The sequence below is a fragment of the Oncorhynchus tshawytscha genome, linkage group LG07, assembly GCF_018296145.1.
Source record: "Oncorhynchus tshawytscha isolate Ot180627B linkage group LG07, Otsh_v2.0, whole genome shotgun sequence".
Taxonomy (NCBI): Eukaryota; Metazoa; Chordata; class Actinopteri; order Salmoniformes; family Salmonidae; genus Oncorhynchus; species Oncorhynchus tshawytscha.
In genome coordinates, this window is record NC_056435.1 from 27,514,031 (window position 1) to 27,537,889 (window position 23,859).

Sequence of the window (23,859 nt, forward strand, 5' to 3'; positions counted from 1 at the left end):
TAAATTTCACCTTGGTGAACATCGCTTTGAGGACAAAGTACACCTTTTCAAGGTTTGCCAACCTTTTAAGATATTTTAAGTATTTTAAGATAGGCCTATGTTTCTTGTTCTCTGTTGTGGGCAGCCCTGGTATGGTCTGCCATCAGTTCCCCACCTGGACCTTGAATGGTGTGTTTGCCTCGCTCTCCCTTGTCACTACCTTGGTGTGGGCAAGGCACTGCTTTTTTTTTAGGTTTCAGAGACAGGCAGTTGACACCTGAAGTGGTTGACAAGGTCGTCTTGACCATTCTGCCGCCCCTACAAGAATAGTCCCAGTAAGCAAAATGATGTTGAAAATACGTCTAAAATAAGAATTTTCCCATACGTTGAAGTTAGGTTCAATTTAGGTTCTGTATGAATGGTGAAAATATATATTTTCCGGGTGTTGAAAATACTTTTTTTTACATCAAGGCTGGTCCAGACCCTACAAAATCTGAACCAAACATAGACATTTTTGATTGGTTCAGATTTGGTCCGGACCAAAAACCAACATCCGTGGACGTGGAAATCAAGGCCGGTCAGGAGTGCACAAAAAAAAGGCGTCCAAAAGGCGTCAGCATCAGTCCGTGTTTACTGAGATATGGCCAAGACCAGTCCTCATGTGCCAGAGTGGTGTCACACTTTTTCCCCATCCCTAGTCAACACAGCTGATGGAACGAATTGCATTCTAAACTGAAGATCATGATTAGTAGATTATTGGAGTCAGATGTGTTAGCTGGGGCTGGGGAAAAAGTGTGACACCAATCAGGCCCCAGAGGACTGGAGTTGCCCATCCCTGGCCTACAGTGTCGCCTGACATTTGATTTTAGGAATGCCCATCTATGTGGTAAGCCTAACGTCCGGTCAGGACCAAAAACAAGACGTCGGTGTCGGTCCGTGCATACTGGGGTGTAGCCTACCATGTCAACCCACAATGGAATTTTATGAATGCCCATCCATTAGGTAGGCCCACCATTCATAAAATAGGCCGTTGCATTGGCGTTTTTAGTCCTGATTCCTGTGATTAATCAATTTAGCTATTTAAGATCTGAATATCAGCACCCCAACTTTATCAGGAGGAGTTATCCTGAGCCTATTTGCAATGTGTTTACACAGCGGGAAATGCAGAAGTATTTAATTTTTTCGATGTGATCTGCTCGTAAAAAATGTTTATGGATACAAACTTCAAACCACTGATCATGACAGATTAGCCCACTGGGTGAAACTCCTGGACAGCAGTTGTGAGTAGCCTGATTGTCCATTTCACATTGTCCATTTTACCTTGACCTGTCCTGTTTTTAGGATATTTAATTTGTTAACATGTGCAAATTAATTACTTAAAAATCATACAATGTGATTTTCTGGATTTTTGTTTTAGATTCCGTCTCTCACAGTTGAAGTGTACCTATGATAAAAATGACAGACCTACAGACCTACATGCTTTGTAAGTAAGAAAACCTGCAAAATCGGCAGTGTATCAAATACTTGTTCTCCCCACTGTATATCTATCCATTGATTCTTGAAGAACATCATTTATAAATGCTTCATGAGTTTAGTTCAACTGTTGTACTCCATCAGTATCCAAAATACACTATATAGCCTCAAAACATTGTTCAAACTATAATTTTGATGTCATGGATGGCCAGTCCTTGCATCCATAGATCTATCTATTAATTTGAGAGTGGATACATTTCTCCAGGCCCATCCCTCAGTTTTTCACCATACCAGGGGTGGGGAGCCACTTTTGTTATTGTTTCTACTGTTGATTGCTGCATTAAGACATGTCTTGGAATGATGGAAACATAAATGTCAAAGTGGCAATATTATAATGACTGTAATACTTTTGTATGCATGCCATGCTACATATGACAATATTTCTGAGTTAGCATTTATCATTAGGCCATTTACCTATTAACTTTCATGATACTGGTGCATGCTGTTTTATATGGAAGGACGTGCACACACTATTGGAATAAATGTGTACAGACATCTTGTTGACATTCTGGAAGGGATCAGATTAACACATCATGGCCAGATAGATAAATTACAGTAACCAGCTATGGTACCTTACTGAGTTGTTGTCTTTACTTTCTTCCAGTGTTAGGCTACTGGTCAGTCTAAGTCGCCAGCTTTTTAGTTTCAGGTTGAATATTCAATGGATATTCGTGCTTTCAAAACAGACTCCAAATAAGTGTCATGATGCTGGAAAAATTGCTCACAATGCACAGGTCATATTTTCACGATTTTGACATTCATTTGCTTTCCAAAGCTACTAAACAGGTGGAAATGTGAGCAGCATTTTGTATTCCTAGTTGAAATAGTTAGGGAGTGTAAACAAAGTACAAACTTTTTTTTCTAACTTTTTAATTTCAAAAGCTCCTTGGTCATGTGACCTACTAACCTTAAACTACTTTCAGAATGTCCATGGACTGGCGGAGATGGGCGCCTGCAAGGTGTCCAGTGCGGTAACGCGACCGATCCCAGGGAGAGTTCTCTTTTCTTTGTGAAGGGCAGGGCGCCCTGGAATGGGTTCACCCCGAGAGAGGGGCCCAAGCCCTGGAAAGCATTGCGGTTCCTGCGGCGTACGTGGAGCTCCTGCTGACCCTTGAAAATCCGGGGGAGAGGATGTAAATCTCAAGCCGGGCCGAACCAATATCCGCAGCAGGTCTCCAAGGTGAACAGCCTCTGGCAAGTTATAACAATGTAGGTAAAGGCAAGTCAGATCCGTTACTTCGGGATAAGGATTGGCTCTAAGGGCTGGGTCGCTCGGGCTGGGGTGCGAATCGGGGCTGGGGGAGCAGTTGCTCCGTCGCCGTCCTCTCGCCACCCGTTGCAAGTTTGTTGTGCGGCCCATCTCGTGGTCTCGCACGGGGCTGCGTGTGGGGGGGTGTAGGGGTGGTGCCTGTCGGTGGGCCGAAGGCGGACCGGTGGGGAGTTGGTGGGGACGACTCTGTATGTGCGCCGGGCCCTTCTCGCGGATCTCCCCAGCTACGGCCCTGTTCGCCTAGCAGCTGACTTAGAACTGGTGAGGACCAGGGGAATCCGACTGTTTAATTAAAACAAAGCATTGTGAAGGTTCAAGGTGGTTGTTGACGAGATGTGATTTCCGCCCAGTGCTCTGAATGCCAAAGTGACGAAATTCAGTGAAGCGTGCGTAAACGGCAGGAGTAACTATGACTCTATTAAGGAGTCCTTAGCCCAGGACATTAAGGTTCCACGCCTCCCGAAATAATGTGAAGTCGAATACGGACGACCCCAAACCATACATTGTCACCTGCTTGCAGGTGGCCCTAACATAGCAATAAACTGGAGCAAAAGGTGCCTTCAGATCAAACGAAACCCTGGTCCGGCTGAGAGTGACTACCTCGGATAGGTTAAAACGGGAGGTAAGGAAAGATGGTAAATAGTACCGTAGCCCTTGGAGGGCTCTTCCAACCCCTACTTCCAACCCCTACTCTGTGTGTCACCTGGTTGAGGGAGTCTCTCCAACGGCTGTCCCCCGTATACTTAGCTAACTCTAAACCGCAAAGGTTTGAATCGAACACTTGCTTCGGCTGGATCCGCTAACAGTGGAGCACTAAATAGAGATGGAATGTGCTTAGCGGTTATGAACACTGCCAGGTGCGGGACTCTACACATTCTATGTGGGAGCTCTCCAACATGCTCCTTGGCGCATGTAGTGGAGATGGCATGTGCCTTACCATTAGCTGACACTACCAGGCCTCAGGCTTGCCTGAGTGCGGGACATCGCACATTGTAGGTGGGGAAGTCTCCTCTACGCTCACTAGACTCGAGGTGGAGACTAAAACCATTGGCCCCGCAGTGATAGGGCATTGCATGGATCTGGCTCGTGCCCTACGAAGTCGGGAGAGGCATTTCCAGCTTGTCCCGGGAGGGAGGCCTACATCTGATGTGAGTGGTACCATCCACGCCCATTAATTTGCTGTAGACCCATAACATGGACAGAATAAGTTTAGATTCCCATTGGGCACGGATCACTGAATGTCAACTTAATGAAATTCAAAGGAGTGTGCCCACCTGTAGTAATCCTGCTCAGTACGAGAGGAACTGCAGGTTCAGACATTTGGTGTATGTGCTTGGCTGAGGAGCCAATGGTGCAAAGCTACCATCTGTAGGATTATGACTGAACGCCTTTAAGTCAGAATCCACGAGCAGGGGCGGCCGGACTCTGAGGCTGGGGGTAGCACTCACTGTGGAGGTTGGAGTAGGGACTTAGTCTCCGAGCCTGTTTCGGCTTACCAGGGGCACATGATTCCTGACATAGGGACTATAGACATTTTAGAAATCCCAGGGTGTAAGCTATACTAAAATTGTGTAAGATGAAAATGAACAAATTAGGATGTGCAATGTGTAGGCCCACTGAGTGTACATTCTGAACTTTGTTTCAGGTCAGTAGGTTACATGATCAAGGAGCTGTTGAAATTAGAATAATTGAAAAATATTAAAAGTTAATGTAAAATTGTGTGAGATAAAAATTGACAACAAAATGGTGTGCTCTATATATATGGCTTGTCAGTGGATTTTCTGACAGCAGTTTGGAGGGTTGTAGGTCACATTTCCAGAGAGCTATTGAAATTAGAAACATTGAAAAATTATTATAATAATAGTAGAAATTATTATTATTATTAGTCTACTGTGTGTAATGCTGAAGGCTTGATGTATGGAAAGATATAATAGTGGGGTGTAATTGTTCTTGGTCACCCAATGAGGCACTACTCCTAATATTAATTCTTCCTTTTTCTTCGAGGAAGCAGATGTTCTTCTAAGGGACACACTAGAGGCAGCAAGGTGGTGCGAACACCAAAGCATTTAAAGGAACCATTCAGTGTAATTGGGATGGGCGGGGAAGACCGCATTACAACCCTTAAAGAACTACGGTTGTATGATGGCCTGGGTGAAGAGGAAAATATTCTCCTCAAGGAACCATTCCTGTTACAGAGAGATTATGAGATGTTCTATGTGGAGGCATTTGACAACAGGAAAATTACTGTCTTTGCCTCTTGAGGAGCAGGAGTGAAGCCATTTTTGGGGAGTGTTCAAACCTTGTTTTTGTCTGCTGTGTTAATTGTTGTGTTATGTTTAGTAAAGATGCCATACAAGTCACCTGAGTCGCTATCTCTTTACTGGAGCTGGTATAACTTAATGTACAAAGCACATTCAGCTTGTCAGTATGTTTATATGATATAGTCTGTCTTTATTCTCCTGAGGAAAGTAAATGGCATAACTCAGGATGGGTAGTAACTGTATATTTATGCTCAATTAAATAATACAATTACAAAGTTATAACATTCATCAACACAATTTTAACAGTACATGCCACGAATAACAAGTATATTGTTCACTGCATCATCAGTAGCTTGCTCAAACTGAGCCCGGCACCAAATTGCACACTGCAGTCAGGGGTACTTGGGTTTCGGCGTTTTATCCACTAAAAGAATATATACAAAAGTCAGTAGCTAATGAGGAGCTGATTTCGGCGGGGTTTGTTGCTGATAGCTAGCACTGGGACAAGCAGTAACATATTGCAGTAGTCAGACACGACATGAAGCACCAATATCGTTGGATCCTTCATTTGTTTTTGCACTAATGTTACACAAATATTTCAGAACAGTCGGCCCTTTGAATGCTACTGTTATATATCTAACATGAGCTAGCAGGGGTTGAAATCTAACTAGCTAACGTTACATCCTATCCAACCTGTAGTCTGATGTTTGGTTAGCCCGCTAGCTAATATAGCCAATTTTAGGGCAAGCAAGGTTAGGACTCTAGCTAGCCTGTTGTGCTAGCGACGATGCTAACCGTTTAACTAGCAAGCTAAACATTTGGCTAGCTGGCATCAAACATATAGGGTCACGTTAGTTACAGTTTGGTGATGGTGAATCACATTGTTCAACATATTGCTACATTTTTATTTAACTAGGCAAGTCAGTTAAAACCAAATTCTTATTTACAATGACGGCCTAGGAACAGTGGGTTTACTGCCTTGTTCAGGGGCAGAACGACAGCTTTTTACCTTCTCAACTCGGGGATTCGATCTAGCAGCCTTTCAGTGAATGGGCCAATGCTCTAACCACTAGGCTACCTGGATAGCCAAATTACTTTATACTATTTCTAGTTAACTAACAACAGCGAAGCTAGTAACACAGTCACATTGGCTAGCAACATGACATCATTAATATTCTGGAGGAAGTGGAAATGCTGATTTGAAAGTGCGAGGCTTCAGATACAATTGATCAAAAGTTGTCACGACGTGCGCGCTGCTGCTCTGTCTCCTCTCATTTACGTGACTCCGCTTCCATCCGGAACTCTCCTGTTATTTGGAGGTGTAGCCAGACCTCACCTTGACCTACCCTCGCTTAATCTAGTTGACTCTCCAATAGGGAAAATATGTTTCCCCTTGCTCCGTCAGAACAACATATCTATACGTGCTTTATTTCAAAGGGATATTGTATCCATTCCTTATGTCACAATGTATTCCTTACTGGAATACATTGGTCACTAATATCTGTTGGGAAAAAGTCTGGTTATTACCACACAAATACTTTCTTGTTAAGAAGGCCAAAGAGGTCTCTTTCAGAATGATCCATAAGTATTACCCTGCGAATCATTACCTGAAGAAACTCAAAAAAGACATTAACATTGATTGTACTTTTTGTGTTGAGCATCCAGAAACGGTTTCGCATTTATTTTGGCATTGTCTACATGTAAAACAATTATGGAAAGATATTCACAGTTTTAGAATTGTTAATATTCTTGATGTTTGTTATGGGAGAATGTGCTGCTCGGTTTCCTTAACCGTGATAAAGAAACTATTTTACTTCATAAATCTAATTGTGCTAATGGCAAAATGTCTTGTTCATAAATGTAAATTCACTCATAAAAAACACTCTTCCGTGTTTTCTATAAGGAATTCGAGCAGTACATTAAGACAATTCTACATTCTTCTAATAAGAAAGCTGTTAAAACAATCAATATGTGTGTTTCTTTTAAGGCCTTTGTATAATTTGTAATTTGTTGTACCCCCTAGCATATGTTATCATTGTCTATTTATGTACTTATTGTATGTATACAGACTTTTCTACATTGGTAATAAAAAAATAATACTAATAATCTAAATGTACGTCACTCAGCTGCCTGCTGCAACGCTCTCATCACACACATCTCTCCAACTCTCCCCACTGGTAGACCAATTTCAGGAAAACTGCACACATGGCAACCCTGATCATACGCCTTAAACAGAAACAGATTTCACAAAACAGATGTGGCAACCCGGAAACAAGAGAAAGGTCTATCTACAAATAAGAGATAAATAGTAATTGCGATTTCTTTTGTAGGCACTAACAAAGCCTACAGGAAAAATGAATGGGGGTTTTGGATAAACGCCTCAAGTAAGGTCTCAGAAGCCTGAGTGTGTGGATATGTTTATTTCGACGTTATAAAGAAACACTTTTATAAAACAATGGCAACAGTTGCCGTGTCGATCTGACCCTTGCTTTTTGAAAACCACACTAGTGTCCGACTTTCGGTTGTCACAGATGCACCTCCCCCCAACTTCACATCTCCCACTTTTGTCGACACTTCGGTTGCTTAAAAGCCACTCAAACGCCCCCATGGTTTTATCGCGAAGCGCATGTGTCACGCTAGCCTCCGCTGTCACGTGACTCTGCTCTAGGACGTTGTCTATCTTTTGACACAAATATTGAACGATGCGATCATTCGTCGAACTCGACAATTGCGGGAACAGGTATGCCACAATTCCATATAACGTTAGTGTTTAGACTAGGTTCGATTGAATAGTTCGAGTGAGAGGGATTTGGTATAGAAACGGACTTTATTGTGATTTTAAACGGACAGAAAAGCTTTTGTTTGGGTAACATTGTATCCATCAACGGCATGCTGTGGCTAAAGTTATAATACAGCTAGCAGGTGGAACTGTCAGACCTATTGTATGGGTATAGATAGTGATGGCCATGCACATTAGCGCACATGGTTTTCAATAGGGGCTTTCACGTGACATATTGCAACGCCATAAGCTACGGTAGAGAGGACACTTCATGACAAGTGCATCGTATTTGAGGGGGTCTTTTCTTTGTAAATTTTTTGGTTTATCAGACTAAATGGAATAATTGTAGGAAATAGCATCCATATTATTTTTTTATTTCTATTATTTCTTGTTATTTCTTATTCAATGCCTATCCTATAGTTTGGATGAAGTGGATAAAGACACTAGACAGAAGGGGTTTGTTAAATCATTTCAAATCAAATTATATTGGTACACACACATATTTAGCAGATGCCATTGCGGGTGGAGAAAAATGCTTGTGTTCCTAGCTCCAACAGTGTAGTAGTATCTAACAGTTCAGTATCTAACAGCTATCTAACATTATGATGGCCTTGAGATGAAAGGTGTTTTTCAGTCTCTCTGTCTCAGCTTTGATGCACCTGTACTGACCTTGCCTTCTGGATGATAGCTGGGTGAACAGGCCGTGGCTCAGGTGGTTGATGTTCTTGATGATCTTTTTGTCCTTCCTGTGACATCCGGTGCTGTAGGTGTCCTGGATGGCAGTTAGTTTGCCCCTGGTGAAGCGTTGGGCAGACCGCACCACCCTCTGGAGTGCCCTGCGTTTGAAGGTGGTGCAGTTGCCGTATCAGGCGGTCATACAGCCCGACAGGATGCTCTCGGTTGTGCATCTGTAAAAGTTTTAGGGGCCAAGCTGTTTTGAAGCTGGTGTAGAAAACTGAAAGTAAGATGCAAAAAAATAACACCTAGGAACTGGAAGCATAGAAATGATGCACATAGAACATATCTACCACTTCTTTAACTTGCTTTCAATGAGAATCACAGATCTATAACTCACATTTATATGTGAATATGGTCAGGTCTCCCCAAAGTTACATATTGCAACTTCAAAAGTGTCTTAAAGAAGGCTTTGGTTACCAAAAGTTGGGAAAGTACATTTATGTTCACACCAAATGACCCAGCCTATGTTAATCCTTATTTTTAAAAATGTATTTGGCTATTGTGCATTAACATTGCAGGTAGGTCAACATCCTGCAGCCAGAGCTGTGATCTTGGTGGTTTTGGGATAGCACAACTCTCAAATCTTGACTCACTATCATGTATCAGCGAAACTGTTAGTGTCCATCCATACCAATAGTATGATTCACAGGAGAATTCAGTGGCAATGACCTTTGTTTGCTGTGTAAACTTGACCAAAACTAGACTATGATTTCAGATGTTTCGGTAAAGTTACGCAAACCATTTACGGTAGATGCCTCTTCTGTGTATCTTGTCAATGTTGACTTTACTCCTTTGAATGGGTTCAATCTAGAAACCAGTGTTTCTCCATTGATCTGTTCTCTCTAACCTTCAACCCAAAACATGTAGGCCTAAAGGTTCAACCACAATACAATGAATGCGGAAATGTGTAGAGAACAGGATTGGCCTGTTATCTACTGACAGAGGAGTTGCCTCTGCCACAATAAATAAAGACTTAATCTATCTATGACACAGACATGTAGGAGGGTGACTGTAGTAGGAAGGTGGTGGTGTCCATATGTTGTAGTTCCTGGTATAGCTAAGAGCTGTCCATTTCCACCCACAAACCAAATATGCCACAGTATTAAGAGTAGGCTAGGCTGCCTCCCAGATATCCTGCTTGCATTGGCAGAAAACCAATCCACGACTGCAATCAATGTGTGTTTTAAGCCAGTGAACCAGCCACTGTGATTATGGGTTAATAACAACGGAATACTTAGCAATCCAAACCAAGTCTGTAAATCACCATTTTGAAGTTATTGCTGATCTGTCTTGCTTTGTCTCTCTCTCTCTCTCCTGTAGGAGCTGATCTGTGTTGGACCAGAGAATGTGGAAAGTTGTGTGGGCAACACTGCTGCTCCTGGCCACTGTGTGTGCCCAGAGAGGCTATGCCAAGGAGACCAAGGGAGCGCCGAAGGTGGGGCACGTGTCAGTGGTCATAGTGGGAGGTACAGGTGACTTGGCTAAGAAGTACCTGTGGCAGGGCTTCTTCCATCTGTACGCTAACCAGGTGAGTAGCGGCTACAGCTTCTCCTTTTATGGCGGAGGCCTGTTGCCCAAGGATAAGGCCACACCGTTCCTGTTTGAGGCGCTGAAGGGAGTGGTCTGCCCTCGGGAGCTGTCTGTGGAGCGCTGTGCCCTGGTGAAGGAGCAGTTTCTGAAGCTGGCAGAGTATTGGCAGCTGAAGACTTCAGAGGACTACCAGGCCCTGGGCAAACACCTGACAGAGCAGCTGACGCAGGAGGGCATAGTGGAGGCCGGCAGGCTGTTCTACCTGTCAGTGCCAGCCTTCGCTTATGCGGACATTGCAGAAAGGATCAACAACAGCTGCAGACCGACCGACGGGGCGTGGTTGAGGGTGGTGCTGGAGAAGCCGTTTGGCCATGATTTCAGTAGTGCCCAACTACTGTCCACTCAACTGGGTACCTCCCTCAAGGATGAGGAGATGTACAGGATCGACCACTATTTAGGGAAGCAGGTGATGTACCAGGCCTCCTTATCAGTCCGCCGTAGACATTAAACAGAAAACTTTGCCCGTGAGGCAGATCTTTGTTTGAATTCTATTGTTTGCTTTTGTACTCAAAAGGTTGTCTCTAAGATTTTGCCATTCAGAAGGGAGAACAGTAAGCACCTGGATCCTATCTGGAACAAGCACCACATTGAGAGAGTGGAGATTGTACTGAAGGAGACCCTTGATGCCAGAGGTACTGTGTGGTCCCAGAAAACTGAGCATTTCATTTTTTATGTTCGCTTACGCATGTGTAGTAACCCAATCTATAAGACTGTGATGGTGCCAGTAACATCACCTGTCACGAGGTGTTTGATTTACCCTACTTTTGTCACAGGTCGTATTCCCTTCTATGACCAGTACGGTGTGATCAGAGACGTGATACAGAACCACCTGACTGAGGTCATGACCCTTCTGACCATGGGGCTCCCAGCCAACTTGAGCGACGTGAAGGAGGTCCTCAGGAACAAGCTCAAGATCTTCAGTGCCTTGCAGCACCTGGACAGGAACTGTGCTACCATTGGTCAGTACCAGAACTACAATCTAGAGGTACAGGAAGAACTGAACAAAACAAAGGAGTATTACAGCCTCACCCCCACCTTTGCTGGTAAGTGACATGAGAAAGTTTGTCTATAGGAATTTTTCACTTTGAGCCTGTGCATGAATAAAAAAAGTTGGCTGCAGTATAATAGGAGGAATTTGTATTGACATCCCTAGTTATTAGTATATGACAGAGTTAATCAGTAAATTCAAGTTACATTTTTGTAATTTTTGCATCTTTTTGCATCTTTTTTTTTTTTTTGACAGCCATATAGATAAGATACGATACATAGATTATTCGGGGGGGGGGTTTCAGTGATGAAACATACTTTTTGTTTTTCTATTTCAGGTATCATGGTGCATATTGACATAGCCCAGTACGAGAAAATGCCAATCATCCTGACCTCAGGGAAGATGCTGGATGAGCGCTTAGGCTATGCTCGCATTTTGTTCAAGAATGACATCTTCTGTGTCCAGAGCCATAACAGCGTCCACTGCAAGCCTAAGCAGATTGTGTTCTACTTTGGCCACGGCACTCTGCAGTACCCAGCCATTCTTGTGAGTAAGAACCTGTTCAAGCCAGACCTGATGGACACTGAGTGGAAGGAGATAACGGAACACAAAGATGTCAGTGTATTAGGTATGCCCATCTCTGACTACTATGTGCTGACACCAACGGTGCAGAGAGAGGCTTACGCAGAACTAATTTCGCACATCTTCCAAGGCCGGAAGGACAGCTTTATCAGTACTGAGAACCTGCTGGCCTCCTGGGGTTTCTGGACTCCTCTCCTGCACGGTCTGGCCAAAACCTCCCCCCGCCTGTACCCTGGGGGAGCGGACAATGGCAACATGCTGGACTTCAAACTGTTGGGACGGGAGGTGACCTTCGCCAACGAGGCTGTTGTCATGATCCCCCAAGACCACATGGGCGGGTCTGGTGCGGAGAGCTTCCAAGTGATGCAGGGGAAGTACCGCAGTGCTGAAATGGTATCTGCCTGGCCCGAGGAGCTCATCGTGCGGCTGGCCGCAGACCTGCAGGCTTCAGCGGAGAAAGCGGTAAGGGAGGGCGGCCGCTTCCACCTGGCCCTCTCCGGGGGCTCCAGTCCCCTAGCTCTGTTCCAGAGGCTGGCCCGCCACCACTACTCCTTCCCCTGGAGGGACACCCACGTTTGGATGGTGGACGAGCGATGCGTGCCTCTCACAGAGTTGGACTCCAACTTCCGCACCCTGCACGACCACCTGCTCCAACACGTGAAGATGCCCTATTTCAACATCCACCCCATGCCTGTGCAGATGAACCAGCGGCTGTGTGTGGAGGAGGATAGTGGAGCGCTGCTCTATGAGAGAGACATCAACCAGCTGGTTAATGCCTCCAGCTTCCACTTTGTCCTTCTAGGAGTGGGCTACGACGGACATACCGCCTCCCTTTTCCCAGGCAGCAAGCTTGACGCCCATGGGGACAGTCTGGTAGCCCTCACCGAGAGCCCAGCCAAGCCGCACCAGCGTATGAGCCTCACCCTCAGGGCTATCAACCAGGCCCAGAAAGTAGGTGTGCTGGTGATGGGTAAGAGCAAACATGAGCTGGTCACCCAGCTCAGCCGAGTTAAGGACAACCCAAACAAGTGGCCCATCACTGGTATCCGGCCGACCAGTGGCAGGCTAGTATGGTACATAGACTATGATGCTCTTTTAGGATAGCAAACAGCTGCTTTTGGCTCTGTGATACTGTAGCAATGAAACAATGTACATTTAATTGGAAATGAATGATTTGCTGTAATTTTACTATTTTGCTGTATTTTGACCAAGAATGTAAAGTAATGATGAAGGTTCTGTTGATTCTGGGCACCTTAAAGTATGGAAGTACATATGGTATACTGGCATATATTTTATTTTTCAATATACAGGATGTAGGGGTGTGTGTGTGTGTGTGTACCAAATGGACATCTCAGGAAAGCCAAGTGGATATGGAAGTTTGTTCGTCTTTAATCATTACTCATGATCTGAATAACTATATTTAGTTGTAAAAACAGTATACATTTCACATAAAGCTACCCATTCCACACTGAACCAGCATAGAATAGTATTGTTGAAAGGGGACTTTAAAACTGTGAAAGACCAATAATTTTGGTTCAAATCTCATTCAATCAAATATGCCCCTATGGTAAATGGATTTGAACCTTTTGCTCCTATGGTCGACAGATAATGGAGTCTATAGCCATGTATCATTGTATTTGTGCCTCAATGCCAATTTGAAATCAAAATGCATAATGTACTGTCCAGTACATTTAAATGACATAAAAAAGCATATTATGATCCATTGCTGCCTTTGTTTTAATCTATGCTTGTGGATAAAAAATAAAATAAAAACTCAATTATCTAATGTATTATTTGATATCTATGTGAAATGTACAATTTCCACAGCCTTTGACCCCTAATGTGTGTATTCTCCCCAATGAGCCAGCCCAGTAGTTCCTAATACTTCCTCTTTTAAAGACATGCTCCGGTACTTTGGCGACTTAGAAATGCTTTTTTAAAACATCTCGCTTTGGGCTGTATGTGTCAATCTGTAGATGGCCACAAAATCCCTAGTTTGAAAGTGATTATTTTCTTGAACCTGTGCAGTGCTATTTTCCCTACATTTCCCCCTCTTGGGCCCCGTAGCAATTTGAGTCCTAGCCAATGAGCTTCAGCCCCTCACATTTGAGTGACAGCTAGCAAGAGGCCTGGCCGGCATTATCCAATGAGGTTGCAGGGTGGGCCCAACTTCTCAGTGGACACAGCAGAGAAAGAGAATGAGCAATGACGTGGTGCACGTGTTATGTTGTATGCAATTTCTGGGGACCACTTTTGGCTCATGAGTGCTACTTTCAGAACTACTGGCTAAGATGTATACAAAAGTATCAGAGAATCTCTTCATGTGAGTGAAATGGTGCTTACAAGATGTCGTACAAGTACAGTGAAATGCTTAAGTACGTTGTGACCTTCCAAAACAAAAGTACTTTTTTTATTTTTATACTGTGAGTCTACTCGTTTGAGATGCCCTTCACTGGCATTCACACAGATCTGCTCACTGCACAACATTTGATTTGAAAGTGTGTAACTAACTTGAGTTCATAGACGTTTTATTTGTGGATTGAATTAGGAGTTCCTCTTACGTAAAGGGCCTTTTTTTAGGATATTGAAATGGATTTCAAAATGGGTTGATGAAGTTTAGTTCAACCGCTTCACTGCGTTGCCTTAATTCATTTTACGGACAGGTGTATGTTAATATATATGTATTAGCTGAAGGTTATTTTGCCTGGGAAAAATATGTAATTAGGTTTCACTTTGATGTTTGCACATACAAATGTTATAGCACCTGATTATTCTGATTGCTGTAAGTGAAAGTGGTTTGTTCCTTATCACTCTGGGGTTCAAACAGTCTATGAATAAATGATTTACAATTGTTTATTTTCATACATATGGGGACCTAAACACCATTTTTCTACATACTGTACACACATGGAATTAATGTAACAGTTAATCACTGTTTTACCACAAGGAAATAAACTACAGCTTTCACAACCCTTTCTGCACAGATGATTTCTTTTTAACTGTGCGATTTCAAACGAAGGAATGTTTAAGCAGAAACGTTGGGTACTTGAAAAATGTATATGCCCCTTGATGATAGTGGTAGCCATTTTAATAGTTCATTTGACACTCAAAATGGAGTAATTGAATGCAAATAAACATATGCCCACCGATTGATTTCAAGTGTATCAAATTAAGGAAATGGGATATGTAAATTCACTACATACTACACTTGTCACTAGTCATACTGTGCAACAGTATCGCTTGCTGGTGGTAGCCTGGAAACATCATCAATTATAGATGGATGGGTCTATGGCGCATATCTAATTGCAACCTGGAGCAGCTGTATACTGGTTGGACTAGTTAGCCATTGTTCCCTCTCTGGCAAGGCCTGGGTAGCCTATTGGTTTTTACCCAGAATCCTCCCTTCACCAAGAAGAAGGCTGAGAAGAAACATAAGCATCAGTTCTGTAATATGTGCATTATTACTACTGCAGGAAAGATGATGTGTCTGGATCAGAGAGATTAGAGGATATGTTGTGGTGAATACCTACCTGTACTGAGGATACAAGCCAATGATAGAATAAGGGACAAATAGTACAGCTCAGGAGTTGTTTTTGTCTGCGAAAGGAGAAATATTCAAATGCTTTATGCATAATTTCCATTGGAGCATTAAAACCTCTTGACCATACCATAATGACCATACCATAATGCCAACCATTTTATTAGTATTGAATAATTGGGATATTCTTAAATGCTACTTACACACTGTTGTGCAGTCAGAGTCAGGACGATGGTGCATAGTCCCTGGACAAAAGATACAAGTCCAAACCCATGGTAGGCTGCCCTGAAGCTTTGGGGCACTGGGTCTATCAGTGTGAATGTTACTGCAAAACCTAGTCAGGAGGCAGAGTTTCTACAGTCAAACCGGTGCCAATGAACCTGTGTCTCCTACCATTTGTAGATGTGTGATAAGTGGTTTCCAATAACTAAAATATGTATACATACTCCATACATACATTTACATTGTTGCAATGAGACGCAATATCCAAATTAGATTAAGCTGTGGGGAAGATGAGAATGAATCAAGCGCATTTCTACTGCCATCTGTCTTTCATCATAATCAAATCAACGTATGATCTTGGCTAAAATAACATGATCAAACATGGCCTTTCACAAAAGTCAAACAATTGCAAGGAGCACACCCCATTAAAACTATTAGAAATAGTTGCCAAGACACATTTACAAAACAGGATGTACAACCCTCTATACTTATGAGTAGATGTTCTCTAGCCTACCTGTTGACATGAAGGACATGATAATGAAGGCAGTGAGATTGTTCAGAAGAGGCTGCTGGCAGTATCTAGAGGATTTGGGCCTGAGGGATTTAAACTCTCAATCAGAAACTTAACATAGTACACATGTAACATGCAGTCAAAGTGAATTCAAATGTGACGCTTTTAGTAGAAAAATATTGACATATTGTATCGTTTGCATTTACTTACCTGGTTAGCACAAACAATTGAGGGATGAGAACTAGTGCCACAAAGACTGCATTAATAATTTGACTGAAAATAAAACGTTTATAAAACTGGAGTTAGATTCATGCTCATTTAGATTAAGGCACGAATAGAAAACATACATCAAGGGTTTATTATCAGTTAGGATGTTTTGTACACATTCTCAGCTAAAAGCTGAATTGCAGAATACAGGCAAAATAAATGAAAGACAAAAGTAGATAACAGATATAGAATGAAGCCTAGTCTTGACAGCTTCGGATGGTGCATTTAATAGTACAGAAAGAAAAAAAAAGAAATCACCATCAGATCATGTTTGACACAAAAAGTCAACAACAAAAGTAGAATGCTAACTAGTTATCATTATCATAGACACACGGTAGAAATTAGACTCAGACCCAATCTCTATGGCTCTGTGACTCGACCGTTACATCTCCAAAACTTACAATTTTAACCTTTCATTCCTTGGAAGCCATCTGCTGGTATGATATGCCATGTATACTAAGGCGTAATGTAGCATTGTCAGCATCGATTTTGAAGAAACTCTGCCAAAGAAGTGATAGGTGATGGGTTTTGATGACATATCCTTTCCAGTTCTGACTACTGTGAAAATAATCCCCCAGCCACGCGTTGCATCATATACCCTGGTGTGTCCATGCGTGGCCTTCACTGGCCTGCCTATAGGGATCAGATTTCCTCAACCGAACATTACCGTAAAAAATAAAAAAACAAACTGGGGTTATAGTTGTTTTTGATTGCGGGCGCGCTCTAACGACCTTGAATGAAACTGCATATCACTCTCATTTATAGTGGCCCTTTACATTGTTGGAAAGAGAGCAACCAACGAGTGTGTACATGCGTTACAGCCTATTCTATTTGCAAGCGCTTATCTCAAATGTTATTTCGTCACATAATTGTGCAAAAAGTCATGTTCCGCCCTCCACTGGGCTACTCTCTCCACTCTATTGTCCAAAAATAGCTACCAACTATGAAAGATGACCCCTGCCCTATATTAACACGCCATAGGACAACACATCCCAGAGACTTTAAATCGGTTCATTTAACAACTGCTTTCAATTGAAGTTTTGACAGTGCCACACGAGGATTCACCATGCCTATCGACTACAGTGGCACATGGGACATGACTAGTAATGAACACTTTGAAGGTTACATGGTTGCTCTTGGTAAGTTCTCTCTTTACTTGTTTATTGAAGCACACATTTTCTCATGTTTTTAGGCAAGTGACTTTGATTGCATTAATATGGCCTATTTCTTGATTATTCATTAGCTGTTGGTAATTCATTCATGCGTAATGACATTAGGCAGTGTGCAGTTTCATTACACTGAAATTCATTTTCTTTGATTCATTTATTAGATACATTTTCAAACCCATAACATTTCATTATTTAAATTTTCCTTTTCTGTCAATAATTCGAAACACACATTTTAATGTGGTAGATAATATAATGTATGTGATTCGTATTGTCTGGATCTCTATGATTCCTTTTTTTATGTATGGGGGGGGGCACATGGAGGGAACCTGTGTCAGAATTACTTCATATGTCAATTCCTTCTATCTTCATCAGTAGCTATGAATTCTTAGCCTGGCAGTCTTTTTAGCTAACATTCCACTCCTTGACACTCATTTGACAAATAACAGACGTGCCAAGGAGTGGAACATAATAGCTGAAAAGAGATGGCAACCGGGCTAATGAATGATAACTTCATACAATATGAATGTCAACTTCTTTCGAAAGACATTCTGAAGAATTCAAATTTGTTTAAAAAAACTTGTCTTTGGAGTTAGGATTCATACCACAGCTCACCAGTAGCCTATTGAGAATAGATTGGAATGTTCAGTCTCTTTGGATGTATTTGTAACACATGCATAATTTATTTCCTTACAGGCATTGATTTTGCAACACGCAAGATTGCAAACATGTTGAAGCCTCAGAAAGTGATTGAACAAGACAGCGATTCTTTCACCATCAAGACACTCACTACCTTCAAAAACTATACAGTCTCATTCAAGATTGGGGAAGAGTTCGAGGAGGTGACCAAAGCCATGGATAACAGAAAAGTCCAGGTAAACACGTGTAATCTGAAGGGCGATGGCATTTTATCATTGATGTCATGATTATCATGATGATTACAACCATTTTTTTAAAAATGTTGCTCCTAATTGCTTATTGAACTGTGGGATTCATTAGAGCAACATGTAACAGAGCTATCCATATGCCTATTTCAAGCCAGCTGCAGCTACTTCCCAGGTGTTTGAAAGTTATGGTCTACACTGCACATTTTGATAAAACGCTCTGTTTTATAACAGACGGTGGTCAACTGGGACCATGATAAACTAGTGTGTGTTCAGAAGGGAGAGAAGAAGAACAGAGGGTGGACGCACTGGATAGAAGGAAATGAGCTCTATCTGGTATTTTGCATGTGCTCATATCTACGTTTTAACTACATTGGTGACATTGACAAAGCATTAGTAGGCATAACTGTTTTGCATTGTTTCTCTCTCTTATAGGAACTCACCTGTGAGGATAAAGTCTGCAAGCAAATTTATAAAAAGAGTGCTTGACCATGCTACCTTATATTTTTTTTAAATATGCTTCAATCATAAATGTATCACTAATGTGATATGCTCATGGTACACGTGCTTTGAGTAGCCAAAGAATCTGAAGAAAACATATTAACATCATCAATAGAAATAGCAAATGGTAATCATATGCTTGATGTGCATTGAGGATTTGTATTGTATTGTTATTGTAATGTTATTTTTGAGTGACTTGATAGTTCATGATTATCTACAATAAATGTTATTTACCCACTACCATGAATAAAGCACTGGACCATAATTCAAATGTATTGTATCGTGTTGTAATACTCCAACCCAGCAGGTGGTGCTGTAGGCCTATTGGTTTGATTGAATGACACCATCCAACTTTTCAAGTTTACTGCAATTAGATTTCTCATAAAGATGGTTCCATGTTAACAAGCCCATTACTTTAGAAACAATTGTACATGTTCTGTAGTTTTCTGTTTTAAATATCATCTGGTGAAGAAGTGTATTCCTCGAGTAAACCGGTGTGGTAGCTGCTATGTATGCTATCCACTAACGTTTCTAGCTAGCTAGCTGGCTAACATGACAGTGTCAGCAGAAAATGTCAACAACAATGGACAAGGAGGAAAGAACTTCAAGGGATCAAGTTGAGTGCATTGGGCATTGGGGGACATCTGTATAACTGGATCATGGACTTCCTGTTCGATCGCGTCATACGGGTGAGGGTGGGGTCAGAATTGTCAATGGGGTTTGAAGTGAACAATGGCACTCCTCAGGGGTGTGTGGTTAGTCCGGTGTTGTTCACCCTGATGATAGATTACATATTTAAGGGACAGGGAGTGGGTCTGGCCTTGTATGCCGATGATGGAAAGAGAGGTGGGAATGTGAAATATTTGATGAGGAAGATGCAAGAAGCTGTGGGAGATTGACCTTTAACACAGGGGTTTAGGATGCCTGTGGCCAAGTCCTGCTTTATGGTGTATTCTAGAAGGAAGGTTAAAGATGTTAGGCTGCAAATACACTGCTCAAAAAATAAAGGGAATACTAAAATAACACATCCTCGATCTGAATGAATGAAATATTCTTATTAAATACTTTTTTCTTTACATAGTTGAATGTGCTGACAACAAAATCACACAAAAATGATCAATGGAAATCAAATTTATCAACCCATGGAGGTCTGGATTTGGAGTCACACTCAAAATTAAAGTGGAAAACCACACTACAGGCTGATCCAACTTTGATGTAATGTCCTTAAAACAAGTCAAAATGAGGCTCAGTAGTGTGTGTGGCCTCCACCACCCTACAACGCCTAGGCATGCTCCTGATGAGGTGGCGGATGGTCTCCTGAGGGATCTCCTCCCAGACCTGGACTAAAGCATCCGCCAACTCCTGGACAGTCTGTGGTGCAACGTGGTGTTGGTGGAGCGAGACATGATGTCCCAGATGTACTCAATTGGATTCAGGTCTGGGGAACGGGCGGGCCAGTCCATAGCATCAATGCCTTCCTCTTGCAGGAACTGCTGACACATTCCAGCCACATGAGGTCTAGCATTGTCTTGCATTAGGAGGAACCCAGGGTCAACCGCACCAGCATATGGTCTCACAAGGGGTCTGAGGATCTCATCTCGGTACCCAATGGCAGTCAGGCTACCTCTGGCGAGCACATGGAGGGCTGTGCTCGCCATGAATGACCCACCGCCAAACCGGTCATGCTGGAGGATGTTGCAGGCAGCAGAACGTTCTCCACGGTGTCTCCAGACTGTCACGTCTGGCTGTAAGCACAACCCCCACCTGTGGACGTCGGGCCCTCATACTACCCTCATGGAGTCTGTTTCTGACCGTTTGAGCAGACACATGCACATTTGTGGCCTGCTAGAGGTCATTTTGCAGGGCTCCGGCAGTGCTCCTCATTGTACAAAGGCGGAGATAGCGGTCCTGCTGCTGGGTTGTTGCCCTCCTACGGCCTCCTCCACGTCTCATGATGTACTGGCCTGTCTCCTGGTAGCGCCTCCATGCTCTGGACACTACGCTGACAAACACAGCAAACCTTCTTGCCACAGCTCGCATTGATGTGCCATCCTGGATGAGCTGCACTACCTGAGCACCTTGTGTGGGTTGTAGACTCCATCTCATGCTACCACTAGAGTGAAAGCAACACCAGCATTCAAAAGTGACCAAAACATCAGCCAGGAAGCATAGGAACTGAGAAGTGGTCTGTGGTCACAAACTGCAGAACCACTCCTTTATTGGGGGTGTCTTGCTAATTGCCTAAAATTTCTACCTGTTGTCTATTCCATTTGCACAACAGCATGTGAAATTTATTGTCAATCAGTGTGGCTTCCTAAGTGGACAGTTTGATTTCACAGAAGTGTGATTGACTTGGAGTTACATTGTGTTGTTTAAGTGTTCCCTTTATTTTTTTATTTTTTTGAGCAGTGTATATACGGTCAGGATATAGGTAGGGTGTCTGAGTTTAAGTATTTAGGTATGTGGTTTGATGAGAGACTTAAGCGTAAGAGGCGTGTTAAACATATTGAAATGAAGGGTAGAAAGCTGCTGAACCTCATGAGGGCAGTGGCAGGATATGATTGGGGGTGGATAGAAAAACACTCTTGTATATGTACCAGGCATTGATCAGGTCATCTTTGGATTATGGGTGCTTTGTATATGGATCGGCATCCAGAACTGTACTCCAGCGCCTGGATGGGATACAGTCAAGGGCCCTGAGATTGTGTGTGGGTGCATTCAGGACGACACCTGTTGTGGTATTGCAGGTGAATGGGGAACTCAGTGGGGAACTGCCACTGAGGATAAGGCAGGACAAACTTGCATTAGCGTACTGGGCGAGGTTAAAAGGGAGTTCAAAAGGACACCCTGCAGTCATGGCAACTGGGGAATGCTGGGAGTGAGGAGTTGGTAAGCAGAGGGCGTAGGGGTGTACAATCGGACAGAAGGTGGTAGAATATGGACTGGGTGAGAGAGAAACAGTGCAGGCAATTGCTTTGGAGAATGTTCCTCCATGGCTGTTTCCAAAACCAAGTGTAGATGTGGAGATGATTGAGGGCAGGAGAGAATGGGGTGAGGACGTGAGACTGTGTGGAGAGATATATAGATATATAGGTAATCCCCCCCACCCATTTTTTAATATATACAGATGGCTCAAAGGATCCAGTCAGTGGATGAGTGGGGGCAGGGGTATATATCCCAGATTTCAATGTTAGAGTGTGTAAACGGTTAACTGATTATGTTTATGGCCATTATTTTAGGTTGAAGATGGGAGAAGGAGGAGGTGGTTAAACAACTGAGTGTTGATCTGTTCTGATTGGGCTGCAGTGTTGAGTAGTGTGAAGATGGGCAGGTCGGATAGGGGAGACGTGTTTGTGGAGTTGATGGGAGTGGTGGTAAGCTTCCCTCCCATGTGGGTGTGGAGGGTAAATAGAAGGCAGATGTGGTGGCTAACAGTGCTGTGAGGAGAGAGGGGGTAGATATTCAGGTCCCGCTGAGCCACAGGGAAGTCAAGTCCTTGATCCGGGCAAAAGGGCTCGATCTTTGGCAAGGAAAGTAGGATGCTAGTAGTAAGGGGAGGCAATTTTATCACATGCACAGTAAAGGAAGAGGTGGGGAGTATGGGATGTAGGGGTGAGGAAGTTGTGTGGAGTAGACTACAGTTTGGGTTCACAGGTTTGAATGCCACGTTGTGGATTATAGGGAGGCATGAAACAGGTCTGTGTGATGAGTGTTTAGTGGAGGAAACGGTGGAGCATGTGTTGATATTTTGTGAACTGCATGACGTGGATAGGGAGTGATTGTGTGGAAGGGTTAGAGGCTGGACGGGGTTGGGGTGGTGTAGTGGGGGGAGGAAAGGGGTGTCTAGGGCTTTATTTCACTTTCTTAGAGGAACAGGACTAATGAAGAGAATTTAATGTAGGTATGCCTTGACTGTGTACGTACCTTAAAAGTTGGATGCGATCCACCAAACCAATCCCAAAGAAGAGGAAGAGAAGAATAACTCCTGGCGCAACATTTGTCATTAGCTACTTGCATTGATAAACACTGATATATATATGTACACTACCGTTCAAAAGTTTGGGGTCACTTAGAAATGTCCTCGTTTTAGAAAGAAAAGCTCATTTTTTGTCCATTAAAGTAACATCAAATTGATCCAAAATACAGTGAGGACATTGTTAATGTTGTAAATGACTATTGTAAATGGAAACGACAGATTTTTAATGGAATATCTACATAGGGGTACAGAGGCCGATTATGAGCAACCATCACTCCTGTGTTCCAATGGAAGGTTGTGTTAACTAATCCAAGATTATCATTTTAAAAGGCTAATTGATCATTTGAAAACCCTTTTGCAATTATGTTAGCACAGCTGGAAACTGTTGTGCTGCTTAAAGAAGCAATACAACTGGCCTTCTTAGACTAGTTAAGTATCTGGAGCGTCAGCATTTGTGGGTTCGATTACAGGCTCAAAATGGTCAGAAACAAATAACTTTCTTCTGAAACTCGTCAGTCTATTTTTGTTCTGAGAAATTAAGGCTATTCCATGTGAGAAATTGCCAAGAAACTGAAGATCTTGTACAACGCTGTGTTCAACCTTCAAGGCCAGCATCCCGGAGTCACCTCTTCACTGTTGACGTTGAGACTGGTGTTTTGTATTTATGATCAATTTAATGTTATTTTAATGGACAAAAAATGCTTTCATAAACAAGGACATTTCTAAGTGACCCCAAACTTTTGGACGGTAATATATATATATATATACAGTGCCTTGCGACCTTGCGACCTAAATGACTAATGATGATAAATACAATCCACCTGTGTGTAATCAAGTCTCCGTATAAATGCACCTGCACTGTGATAGTCTCAGAGGTCTGTTAAAAGCGCAGAGAGCATCATGAAGAACAAGGAACACACCAGGCAGGTCCGAGATACTGTTGTGAAGAAGTTTAAAGCCGGATTTGGATACAAAAAGATTTCCCAAGCTTTAAACATCCCAAGGAGCACTGTGCAAGCGATAATATTGAAATGGAAGGAGTATCAGACCACTGCAAATCTACCAAGACCTGGC

At 42.7% G+C, this 23,859-nt stretch overlaps 3 protein-coding genes across 4 annotated transcripts; 2 read left to right on the forward strand and 1 right to left on the reverse strand.

Moving 5' to 3' along the window:
* The first annotated feature begins 7,634 nt into the window (after window positions 1-7,634).
* On the forward strand, window positions 7,635-14,690 carry LOC112254242 (GDH/6PGL endoplasmic bifunctional protein-like). The gene is made up of 5 exons (XM_024426609.2): window positions 7,635-7,783; window positions 9,881-10,556; window positions 10,665-10,782; window positions 10,924-11,193; window positions 11,476-14,690. Exons 2-5 carry the CDS (start codon window positions 9,906-9,908, stop codon window positions 12,822-12,824), a joined length of 2,388 nt encoding a protein of 795 aa, XP_024282377.1. The 5' UTR covers window positions 7,635-7,783; window positions 9,881-9,905; the 3' UTR covers window positions 12,825-14,690.
* On the reverse strand, window positions 14,525-17,110 carry LOC121846784. Its single transcript, XM_042324230.1, has 6 exons — window positions 16,660-17,110; window positions 16,202-16,264; window positions 15,995-16,074; window positions 15,462-15,592; window positions 15,251-15,317; window positions 14,525-15,139 (listed from the first exon to the last, which is right to left on the reverse strand). The coding sequence occupies exons 1-6, from the start codon at window positions 16,794-16,796 to the stop codon at window positions 15,060-15,062; spliced, it is 558 nt and encodes a 185-aa protein (XP_042180164.1). The 5' UTR covers window positions 16,797-17,110; the 3' UTR covers window positions 14,525-15,059.
* A 119-nt stretch (window positions 17,111-17,229) lies between these two features.
* Window positions 17,230-19,049, forward strand: LOC112254243 (retinoid-binding protein 7-like). 2 transcript variants are annotated; one of them, XM_024426610.2, is made up of 4 exons: window positions 17,230-17,397; window positions 18,121-18,299; window positions 18,543-18,644; window positions 18,744-19,049. In XM_024426610.2, the coding sequence occupies exons 1-4, from the start codon at window positions 17,325-17,327 to the stop codon at window positions 18,795-18,797; spliced, it is 408 nt and encodes a 135-aa protein (XP_024282378.1). In that variant the 5' UTR covers window positions 17,230-17,324; the 3' UTR covers window positions 18,798-19,049. The 2 variants fall into 2 exon arrangements, with proteins under 2 accessions (XP_024282378.1, XP_024282379.1); XM_024426611.2 differs by having other exon boundaries at window positions 18,543-18,627.
* Window positions 19,050-23,859: the final 4,810 nt, after the last annotated feature.